Genomic DNA, 11769 nt, shown 5'->3' with positions numbered 1-11769 from the left:
GCTAAGGGTAAAAAGAGTTGCTTTCGAGCTAACGAGGCCACCACTTCGTCTCGGGACCTCACCGGACCACGTGCTGCGGCGCATTTCACCCCTCGCGCTGGCAGCCACGCACTCGCTCCGGCCAAGGCTGCCAGCCGCCGCCGCGCCGGGTCCACGTGTGTGTGTCTGTGAGCCGAATGGGGACGGGGGCGGTGCCGCCGGCGGGGTGGGGTCCTGGCTGACGTCACAGGAAGAATCGCCCAATCAGCGGCGGGCTCGCGGCCCCGGCGCTGGTATTGGGGCAGCGAGGGGGCAGTTCTCTATAACGCGGTCTCCGGGAGCCAGCCGGGAAGAAAGAAGCCGAGCGGGCGGAAGGCGCCCTCCCCGCCGCCTGGGCCCGGGCACCGGGTGCCGGGCCCGGGATCCTTCCCGCCTCCCACGGCCGCCCGCCGCTTTGTTTCCCCAGTCTCTGTGCTCCGGGCCACTCGAGAGGGGCTCCCGCCGGGGCTGCGCAGGGAACGCGGCGGCGAGAAGGGCGGCCGACCGCGCCGGGACTCGCAGGGACCCAGGAGTCCCGCCGCCAGGAGGGCCGCGTGACGAGATCGAGGAGGCAGCAAGAGCCCCGCGGCCCCGGGTTGCGGGCCGGGGGCGCCCGTGAGCAGAGACCTCCCCGTCGAGGGGGGGCGATGTTCCCCTCGCTCGCGGGGACTTCGGGCAGCCAGGGCATCCCGCCGCTGGGATCAGGGCCCCCGCAGTGGGCACCCCCCCAGGCGGCTCCATGGAGACACTGTGCCCCGCACCCCGCCTTTCAGTGCCGGCGTCCCCGCGGGGGTCGCCCTGCTCCCCCACGCCCCGGAAGCCGCGTCGGGGGACCCAGGAATTTTCTCCTCTGTGCCTGCGTGCCCTTGCCTTCTGCGCCCTTGCCAAACCCCGGGCGCCTCCTCTGGGCCTGGGGCCTGGGGAACTGGCGCCGCGGCCCCCCGTGCTGTTGGGCCCTCGGGACCCCTTGTGCACCGGCGGCTGGACCCCGGAGGGCCTGAAGCACCTTGGGTTACAGGCCCGGTCGTCCAGCGATCCGAGCTCCCCGGCAGGCGAGGATGCCGACGTCGCAGTGTCCTGGGGCTGCGGCGCGGAGGAAGAGGGCGGAGGCGGTTTTCCGCACTTCGGCTCTCGTTCCTGCGCACCTCCGGCCCGCTGCCCCGCATCCCGGCGTCCTGGGGAATCTCCGACCAGCTCCGCCCCGGCTCCGGCTAGGCCAGCCTCAGGTCTCGAGTCCCAGCCTGGCCCCGCCGCCAGCCCGCCTCCTCGGGAGCCCAGTCCCGTGCCTCAGCCGCCACCTGCGGGTGTCTCCACCGAGCCCGCCGGTCCAGGGGCGGCGCCGGAGCCGCCCCGGCCGAGCCAGCCGGCGGCAGTGGATGGAAACTCCTTGCCGACAGTTCCGGAGCCACCGGCCGCTAGCCCCTCGACGGCCAGCGGAGCTACGGCGACTCCGGGCGATCTCCGCCAGGAACATTTCGATCGTTTGATCCGGCGGTCGAAGCTCTGGTGTTACGCGAAAGGCTTCGCCCTGGACACTCCGAGTTTGCGTCGGGGGCCCGAGCGGCCGCCAACGAAAGGGTCCGGCCGGGGAACCGCCAAGAAACGCCGGCGGCCGGCGCCTCCGCATCGCAGTGCGCAGCCCCGCCGGCCCGCACCGACGCTCCCCACCGTGAGCACCTTCAGCCTCCTTGACTGCTTCCCCTGCCCTCCGGCCCTGGTGGTGGGGGAGGACGGAGACTTGGGGCCGGCATCGTCGCTTCGCCTCCAGGAAGGCGAGATGCCTCCGCCTGCCCATCCACTGTGGAGGTGGCAGATGGGGGGTCCCGCTGTCCCTGAACCCCCCGGCCTCAAATTCTGGGGGATCAACTTGAAGGAACTGTGATCGTGGGACCTCTTCTGCCAAGGAGGGACAGTTTGGGCCACTGCCAAATTGAGGGCCCGAGGCGAGAGCTCGTGTCTCACTTTTTGCTTGTCCCCTTCCCTTAGGATTTATGGGCTTTGGGCCGAGGGAACTGAAGTGACAGTGATCTTTAAGCACCTAAGTGGTCGGGGTGACACCCCTTCCCCTCATCCTTTGGAGAGGAGCCAAGGGCTGGAGCCATGAGAAGACTTAACCGAGAAAGGCTTAAAGACATGGATTCCAGTCCCTCCCCCCTTCCAGCTTGGCCCTCTGGGGGCAGGGCCTTCATCCCTGGGGGAGCAAAGGAGGGTATAGCTCTAAGACAAAAAAGAGCAAGAGGGAGAGAGACCTTGGGGATGGACAAACCGGTTGTTTCTGTGGGGGAGCCTGGGGATGAGGGGATTGGGTGGGGGTGGGGAGGTGATTGACAGCTCCCTGGGGGTATCCCACCCCCACCATCGAGGCCTTTAACCCTTCACTCCCCTCAGGCCTTCCCCCACTCCTAGCCGGTGTCAAAGCCTAATGGGGGAGGGGACAGTTTGGGCAAGGGGAGGACCACCCCTTCCTGTTCCCTTCTAGGGTCCCCCAAGCTCAGGTGACCCCTACTTGGTGAGATTCAGTTTCAGCCACCATCCTATCCCTTTCATCCAGTTTTGAAGTTTCTGCCTTCAACTTTCCCTCATTTGCTTTCCCTTTGTAGGTCTGATGGGTGAAAGAGATTCCCCCTTGATAAGTCAGACTCCCTCCCCGCAGTTTCCTCCTCAGAGGAAAACTGATTAAGTGGGGCAGGGCTGAGGGGTTCCAAACCTGTAGACTTTGCTTGGGAAAGGGGCAAGACACTATCCCAGGGAAAGTAATAGAAGGTGGAAGAAATCAAATTCAGACCAAATAAGTTGCCTTTCGAATTCCCCTCTCCACTGATTTATGGGGGAGGGAGGGAGAAGGTAGAGGGCAGGCAGGGTCTGCTCCATGGACACCCAAACTCAGCCCCCTTAAAGGGGAGAGAGGAAACGGAAGGGCTTTTCTGTTCTCGGCCTAACCACAAGGGTCCAGTGGGATCTGATGAATTTCAAAGAGGCAAAATTTGGGCTTGAGTGGGAACGGGGATGAGGTACCTTCAGCTTTACCCCCTGGGCCTCAGGCATTTTGGTTGTCAGAGATCTGATGGATCCGAAGCGGGCAGGGCTAGGGGATTAGGTTTGGGGTCAGAGGTTCTGTTTTCTAGGGGGAGGGGTGGAGCCCCTTTCCCTCCACCTAGGTAAGGTCGAGGAGATTCCAAGTTTAGGTGTGAGGAGAAGCTGGGGGTTGCCGATCAGCCCAGCAGTGGGGGCACCCAGTGACCCTTCTGCCCACACGAGTGAAGAGCGCCCCCCCATTTCCCCCCAAAACTTGGTGAGGCAGGAACATTGGGGAGGGGCTTGTCTCCTTTTCTGTGAAAACGCTTTGTAAAAAGTTGTTATTGTTTGCATAGAGCAGATTTTTGAGAAAACCCGTTTTTGACCACAAAAGTTTTGTTTGTTTTAAAAGCTGTCTCCTTTAATTTTTCTTTTGCTGGGGGTGAGGGTGGGGGCGGGGTGGGTGGGCGTGGGTTGAGTCCCCTCTCTCTTTCTCCTCAACATCTGGCCTTCATGAACCCTGCTGACCTCCCCTCCCCCCTCCAGCTGCGTTGGGGGGAGGAGGGCGGAGGGATGGTGGAGTGAGTGCCTTCCACAGCGGTACTTTAGGGGTATCCCTCTTATCTTGTTCAAGAATGGAGAAGGAGGGTGGGAAGAAGAGAGGAAGAAGGTGGAGGGGAGGGATGGGGAGAGGATAGCGGATAGCTGTTAAAGGGGGGTGATGTTTGCGAGGAGAAATTTGGGGAGGCAGACTCCCTGTTTTTAAAAATCTCCTTGCTTTTGGTATTGTGGTCCGCGTCAGCTTTGGCCCTTTAGACCTGCCTGGACCTGAGAGCAGGATGGCCTGAGATCTGGCGGGGGAAGGAGGAAGGGGTGAAGGGTCCTGAAATACTCTTTCCAGGATGCGGAGGTGGTGCCCGTTAATTTGCCCCAGCATCGGCCAGTGAGTATTAAACCTCAACCTGGAAGAATCTAGAAGAGTGTGGAGGTGATGAGGCAAACACACCTTTTGGCAAGACCTGGACTCCCCCTTCTTGCTGAGTGGTTTAATTTGGATAATCTCAGGGCTGGAAATATCCCTAGAAACGTTATAGTCATTTGACGGTATAAGAGATTGTCTTATTTTCTTAGGGCTGCCTTAACAAATTATCACCAACATGGTGGCGTCAAACAACATAAATTTATTCTCTCAGTTCTAAGTACTAGAAGTTTGAACTCAAGGGGTCAGCAGGGCTGCACTCCCTCCAAAAGCTCTAGGGACACTCCTTTGCCTCTTCCAGCGTCTGGTGGCTCCAGGTGTTCTGTGGCTTGTGGCTGCATGGCTCTAATCTTTGCCTCATCTTCCGTGGCCTTCTCTTCTGTTTCTTATAAGGACAATTGCCTGGATTTAGGGCCCATGCAGATAATCCAGGATGATCTCATCTCGAGATCCTTAACTTGATCACTTCAGCAAAGATCCTTCTCCAAAAATAGTCACCTTCACAGGGGCAGGGGCTTGGGACCTGGACATATCTCTCAGGGGGCCCCCCATTCAACCCTGTACAGAAACTGTCTCAGAAAGAAGCAATTTGCCCTGTCTTTCTTGGGGAAGGACGCTTGCAGTGGAGTGTACCAGGCTGGTGTGTGTGTGTGTGTGTGGGGATACCCCCTCTGGACTTTTCTGTAACTTTCTCTGAACTGGAGCAGCCTGGAGATAGGGTAAAGTTTGACTCTGAGGATGCTGAGATCATTCCCCGCCAAACCTACACTGAGCTGGGGGGTGCGGGGGGAGTCAGCAAACCCAGGCTCCACAGGCTTTCCAGTTCCCACTCCCAGATTGTCGGTGGGAGGGTGTCCATCCTGCCCCTCTCCCCACTTTTGTGGCTCTGCCTCTGGCCAGTGCATGTTTGTCAGAGATGTGAAAGTCACAGGCTCTTAGCCTCTGTCGGGTCTTTGAGTTCTCTTAATGGGTTATCACCCCCATCACCCAATCCCAGAAGGTTTCCTCTGTGTGGGCCCCTACCTCCCCCAACAGCTCTGGCACTGTTTCTGCCGCTCCCCTTCAGGGCCATTTGCACAACCCTGAGAGGGAGTGAGTGCCTCCATAAGTTTTGCTTCCTAGTCCCAGTCCTTACCATAGCCTCCCTCCTCCTCAGTCGCCCCCACGCTCTCAGCCCCTGCCCCTTAAACCTTTGTGGCCTGACTTCTGCTCCTTAAGTCCCCTGATTTAATCTTTCCCAAGATTCTCGGAAAACCCTAACTACAAATCCAATGGCTGTGTCCCCACCCTGACCCCTGGATGTCTCTCTGGCCTGTGACCCTGCTGTACACGCATGAGGATCCCCTTCTTCCCTCTCTCCGAGGGCCCCTCCTCTGTCTCCTATGTTGCCCCTGCTTGCCTCTGTCTTCAGGAAGCCCTAAAAGGGAGCCCCGATGACGACCAGGCGTCTGCCTCGCATCTCCCTGCATGATTCCCTTGTCCTGTCCCAAGTTTTCAGCTTGTACCTGCAGCTTGTGGCTCCCAAATGCTGCCCCTGCCTTCTCCCCGTTACCTCCCGAAGACTTAGCACCTTGAAACTTCGCACACAGCTAGCTATTTCCAAACTTCCCTCTGTCTGTTCCCTCCCCAAGATCTCTTGCATCCATAATTTCCCTCCGTCCTGGTTCAGGTGCCCATTACCTCTTGTCTGGACAATTGCAGGAGCCACCTAACTGATTTCTGGATTTGTTTTTTCTCTGATCCCCTCAGGTTGGATTACCTTCTTACTCAGTGGATCCCTTGATTTTATTAAATGCAGCCTCCTTGGTCTGTCATTTGGTGGCTGGTGGGGGTCTCTGTGATTTGGTCCTAATCATCCTCACTCCCACTACTTCACTTTATGCGCGGCATGATTCTCCACACTTGCAGGCCCTTTCTTCCTTCCCCAGCCGCTCACCCCTTTCTCTACCTGAATATATTTGAAATGCTTCCTCTTCCATGAAATCTTCTTTGACTCCCCAGTTGGATGTGATCCATGCCACCTCTAGACTTTCTTTACCCTTTTATTGGTGGGGGAAAGACTGGAGCCTGGTGGGAGGATTATGGGTTTTGGAGCCAAACGCTTCCAGCTACCCTCCCTCTGCAGAGAACCTGGAAAGCTGAGTTAGGTTGCCCCTGGGAGAATCACCTTTCTGACCTAAGCTTTCCTTTCATTGCTTTGGCTTTCAGTGAGGGTCCTTGACACGAAACAGCCACTTCAAAATCGCTCCTAACATCTTCCTGAGAAAACCCTGGCCAGGACACCCAAGTGCCCCTACATAGCGTCTCACAGGATATTTTCTTTGGGAATTTAGTGCTGGGGGTTGGGGGTGAGGGGTTTGTTTCTCTGGAAGAATTGGGTTGTCCTCTCTTCTCTGGCCATGAGAGTTATGTAACCCATTCTAATTCCCCTTTTGCCCCAGCCACCAGGAAGCTCAGCCAGAACAATATGTTAATGACATTCAGCAGGAACTGATATTTATTGAGAGCTGACTGTGTGTCAGGTGCTTAGCTAAGCTTCTGGTGAAATGATCTCATGCTCTGTCTGCAGCCTTGTGAGGTAAGTGTTATTATCCCCAATTTTCAGATGCAGAATTTGAGACTGGGGAGGTTAAGCAGTTGCACAGTGTCACACCCACGTCTTAAAAGTCATGGAGCCCTGTTTTGTGCCCAAGTTGGTGTCGTGCTAGTTGTATTTGACAACTGGCTCTCCAAAAGTAAATAAATAACGAAAACCCTGATTTGCAATGTTTGCTAATTTCTCTGGTGTAATACTTAGCTATGGGCTGTTTCAAGCAACCAACATAATGTCAATCAATCCACAGATTTCCTGAAAATTTAATAATCCACCGAAAGTTGGTAGGAGCTGCCTGCTGCACAGCACTGGTCCAAGCAGCCTGACTACAGAACCTACAGGCTTAACCCCATGTGTTTAACCCCAAATGAGCAGTGTGTGTTCTTCTTCCTTCTTTTCATGCTCTTTGCTTATTATGTTTCATTTTAATTATTTAGTGTTTATATTTTTTTAAGAAAAAAAAGCCAGGATGTTGATGATAAATTTATAATTATTTGTGATTCTTTTTCTTGCACTCTATAGCCATATTGTATGTCTTGTTTCATTTTCTCGGGTCCTGGCTCAGTGTCCTGTACCCAGCAGGTACCTAATGAATACTTGTCAGAATATTCATTAGGTGCATAGGCAGAGCTGCATATTTTAAAATGTTTATTTAAAGGACTGCACGGCGACTTGGCCAAGATGCAGTTCCAGGGATGTCCACTAGGTGCTGCTGTCCGCTAGCTCCAGAAGGAGGAGGTGGGTTGGCGAGCGGGTGGGAAAGCGGAGACTGCTCCCCGGCGGCTGAGCGCCCCCCAGCGCCGGCCCTGCGGACCCGGGGGACGGCGATGCGGAAGATGTGGTCCCTGAACACAAAGAACTCAAAGGCAAGCGTCAAGGGCTGTGAATGCCTTATTTTGCTTTCATAAAATAGGTAGTTACTGTTACTGTTTAATAGATGAAGAAGCCGAGCCTCCGAGAGGCTCCTCAACTTGGCCGCCAGGGCGGGCGTTTAACTTCGATCTGTCTGCGCTTTTCCCAACTAGAGGGCGACACAGCCACCCCCTACATGGGATTCACCAGGGCCAGGCAAGGTGCTAAGTACTACATATTCTCTCAGTTAATCCTCGAAGCAACGCTAGCGGGTACTTTCTGTTATGATGTCCATTTCGCGGTTGAGGAGACTGAGGTGCGGGGTTTAAGGTCGCACAGTTGCAGTGCCCCTGGAATGTGGGCTTTTACTAATCACCTCAGCAGCAGCCAGTGACGGGGAGGGGAAGCCCCTCACCGATATGTGCAGGTCACAGAGCTTCGTGCCAGACACGTGGAGACCCCGAGCCTGGCGCGGCAGAGCCTCCAGCTGCACAGGGACAGCGGGACATGCAGGCGGCTGCTTAGCGTGTGGTCTGCCCACAGACGTGCTGGATAGCTCCGGCTGAGAGGGGCACCCTCTCTGGGCCTCAGCATCACCACCTAAAACTAGGGGACTCTGGAAGTAACTGGCCCTGAGATATAGCAGATATTCAGGATGATTTATTGCAAAATTATAGCAGTTTTTTTTTTTTTAACTTTCAAATTCATGTAATTCAGAACCTGAAAGATAAATACCCACACCCACGCACACAGTCTCAAATGCCACACTATGCCCAGCTGTCAGACAACTCATTCTACACGTATAGCAAAGAGTTGAACTTTGGCTTATCTCAATTCTCAAACTTAAGCCAAGTAAACACAAAATCTCTGAGTTTGGAGGCAACTTAGAAGGCTGTCTGGTCCAGCTTTCTATACAACATATGGAATCCCTTGATATTACCAACAAGTGGTCCTTCACTCTTTGTCAGAATACCTCCAGACAGGAGGTAGATTTATTCACCCTGGAACTAAGGAAACTTCAGCTTCAGGGCCTCACATTTACAAGGGCCTTTTCCAAGCCTTGTGCTTAAAATTATATCCATTATTTGCCATTTTTTTCTTAAAAGGGTCCCCAAAATATATATACTTAAGGACCTGCAAAATCTGCATCCTCCCCAGACTCCAGAGATGGGGACAATACCACCCCATAGAGCAATCTGAGGAACTTCCTTACATTGAAATTAAATCTGCGTCTCTACAAGCATGTCCCAAACATCAGAAAGTTGTTTCCCATAACATAGTGATATTTTTGAGATTGGATATATTCATTGGGTGAACACAGTATTTAAAACGGGTATTTGAAAATTCTACATTTAGATTCACAACATATTGAGGTAGGTAAAGTTACACACATGTGCACAGAAAATACAGCTTGATGAACTTTTACATGTTTACCAGTCTGTATGACCACCTAGATTGAGATAAACCACATACCAGCTGTTCTAGTTTGCTAATGCTGCCGGAATGCAAAACACCAGAGATGGATTGGCTTTTATAAAAGGGGGTTTATTTGGTTACACAGTTACAGTCTTAAAGCCATAAAGTGTCCAAGGTAACACATGAGCAATCGGGTACCTTCACTGGAGGATGGCCAGTGGTGTCTGGAAAATCTCTGTTAGCTGGGAAGGCACATGGCTGGCGTCTGCTCCAAAGTTCTGGTTTCAAAATGGCTTTCTCCCAGGACGTTCCTCTCTAGGCTGCAGTTCTTCAAGAATGTCACTCTTAGTTGCACTTGGGGTATTTGTCCTCCCTTAGCTTTTCCAGAGCAAGAGGCTGCTTTCAACGGCCGTCTTCAAAATGTCTCTCATCTGCAGCTCCTGTGCTTTCTTCAGAGTGTCCCTCTTGGCTGTAGCTCCTCTTCAAAATGTCACTCACAGCTTCACTGAGTTCCCTCTGCCCGTCAGTTCATTTATATGGCTCCACTGATCAAGGCCCACCCAATGGGCGGGCCAACACTCCATGGAAATTATCCAATCAGAGTCATCACCCGCAGTTGGGTGGGGCGCATCTCCACGGAAACACTCAAAGAATTACAATCTAATCAACACTGATAACGTCTGCCCACACAAGATTACATCAAAGATAATGGTGTTTGGGGGACACAATATATTCAAACTGGCACACCAGCCCCCAGGGAAATTCCCCCTCCAGTCAATCCCCCCACCCCACCCCAGGATAATCATTTCCCATCACCATAGATTCATTTTGCCTGTTTTAGACCTTCATAGAAATGTTCACCCTTGGGTCTGGCTTGCATTGGTCAGCCTTAAGCATGTGGGATCCTTCCATGTTCTTGCGTAAAGCAGTTCATTCTTTTCATTGCAGGATAGTATACAATCCATACAATGGGTTGTTTCCCTTTTTTTTAACTTTATGTGTGAAGCTGTGTGGTACAGTTTTAAAAGAATTGGGAGAGGAAGTGAAAGGAGCCAACATTTTCTTAAGCATTAACTGTCCCAGACAGTGGGCATAAGGAATGACTCAAACCCCATATTTCTCTCCTGAGAGCTCACACCTAGCAGGGGAGAGAGACAAGGGAGCAAACAACATGGTGTGGCATGACAAGAGTTGGTGAGGGGACAATGGAGCATGTGGGAGGAGAATCGGAGGTCAGGGAGGGCTTTCCAGAGGAGGAGATGCCTGAATTGAGACTTGAAGGATGAGTAGGAATATGTGAAGTGAAGAAGACCCAGGGGATGCTGAGGGCAGGACACAAAATGGGCAGAGCACCTGCCAAAGCACTGAGGCCTTACGGACTCTAGCAGATCGTATTGGCTGGAGCACAGGGTGCACATGACACTAGGTGAGGTAGACACAGGTCAGATCACAAAAGCTCTTGTGTATGAGTTTAAGGAGTTTATTCTGAAGGCTATGAGGGGTGACCCAGTCAGACTTGCAGAGATTACTGTGGAGGCCCTAAACTTTTTCTTTACTTACTCTTTGCTCACAAATATTGAGAACCTACTATGTGCAGGCATTGTGTCAGGCACTGCAGACACATTGTTGAGCAAAACAGGCAGAGAGAGAAGACAAAAGATGGCAGCATAGAGAGGAGTGGGAGCTAGTTAGTCTCCCCTGGAACAACTAATAAACAACCAGGAACAACTAGTAAATAAACTGGAATAACTGCTGGGGGGCAACTATCAATGTCCACACATCGTACATCAACTTGGTTTGGGAGGAATGCCTGAGATCGCAGCATAAAATCTATAAGTAAAAACTGCAGACCCGAGCCAACAGCCCCCTCCCACCACGGCAGCCTGAACTGCAAAACCTCACTGTAATAGAAAGCAGCAATCTCTGAACAAGTGAATATACCTCAGTCCAGCTCCACCTGGGGTTTTAATTAACAAATGTGAACTGCTCAATGCAAGCTACAAATCCCCAACAAGCAGACACAGGCTTTTAGTGATGACTTTCCTTGAAGAGCCAGAAGACTTCTCTGTCCCAGGAGGGGAGCTCAGTGGACCAGGTGCTGTCTCTGACTGACAGGTGAAACTGGGGGGGCTGTGGACTGGCCCTGAAAGGGGGATTTCTGTCCCTTTTTCTCTCTCTCAACCTCAGCTGCTCAGGGGAGAAGGCCTGAGCCATTTTCAGTTCCCAGCACTCTGATTTAGATACGGTGGAGATAGCAGAGTCGGAGAGACAAGGAACCTATTTAAATGCAGATGATAACTCCCTAGGGGCTGTATCCTCCCTAAGAGGAAGCAGATGGTGCCCAGCTCTACTACCCACCTTCCTTCAGAACACAACCCCAGAGCCTGGGGGAAAACAGCCAAAACAGAAACTAAGCGGGCCACACCTCCTCATACCAGTCAGGAGCAACAGGCTGACAGGCGCCACCTGCTGGGCAGGTTAGGAAAAGCACAGTGGCTTGAGGCCTCACAGGGTATATCAATCTTCTAAGACATGCCCTCAGGGAAACCTGATACTAAATATTGCCCCCTTCTGAGACCTCAGCCCATTCTAGTCTGGGAAACCCTGATTGGGGTGACCAAGGAAACCGGATGCCTAGACAACAGAAAACTACAACCTACACTAAGAAAAAGGAGGTTATGGCCCAGTCAAAGGAACAAACTTACACTTCAACTGAGATACAGGAACTGAAACAACTAATGCTATATCAATTCAAAAAGTTTAGGAAAGATACGACAAAAGAGATGAAGCATATAATGAAAACACTGGGCATACATAAGGTATAAATCGAAAGTTCAAAAAAATAACTGGCAGAATCTATGGAAATGAAAGGCACAACACAAGAGATGAAAGACAC

At 52.8% G+C, this 11769-nt stretch overlaps 1 protein-coding gene across 1 annotated transcript; it reads left to right on the top strand.

The window, feature by feature from the left end:
- Positions 1-276: 276 nt before the first annotated feature.
- LOC119513853 (elongin BC and polycomb repressive complex 2 associated protein) lies at positions 277-3444 on the top strand. Its single transcript, XM_037809306.1, has one exon. It carries the CDS (start codon positions 758-760, stop codon positions 1898-1900), a length of 1143 nt encoding a protein of 380 aa, XP_037665234.1. The 5' UTR covers positions 277-757; the 3' UTR covers positions 1901-3444.
- The last annotated feature ends 8325 nt before the right edge of the window (positions 3445-11769 follow it).

This window comes from Choloepus didactylus, chromosome 18 (assembly GCF_015220235.1).
Source record: "Choloepus didactylus isolate mChoDid1 chromosome 18, mChoDid1.pri, whole genome shotgun sequence".
NCBI classification, from domain to species: domain Eukaryota; kingdom Metazoa; phylum Chordata; class Mammalia; order Pilosa; family Megalonychidae; genus Choloepus; species Choloepus didactylus.
Note: the sequence above shows the minus strand (reverse complement) of the source record. Positions and strands in the feature narration are given on the sequence as shown.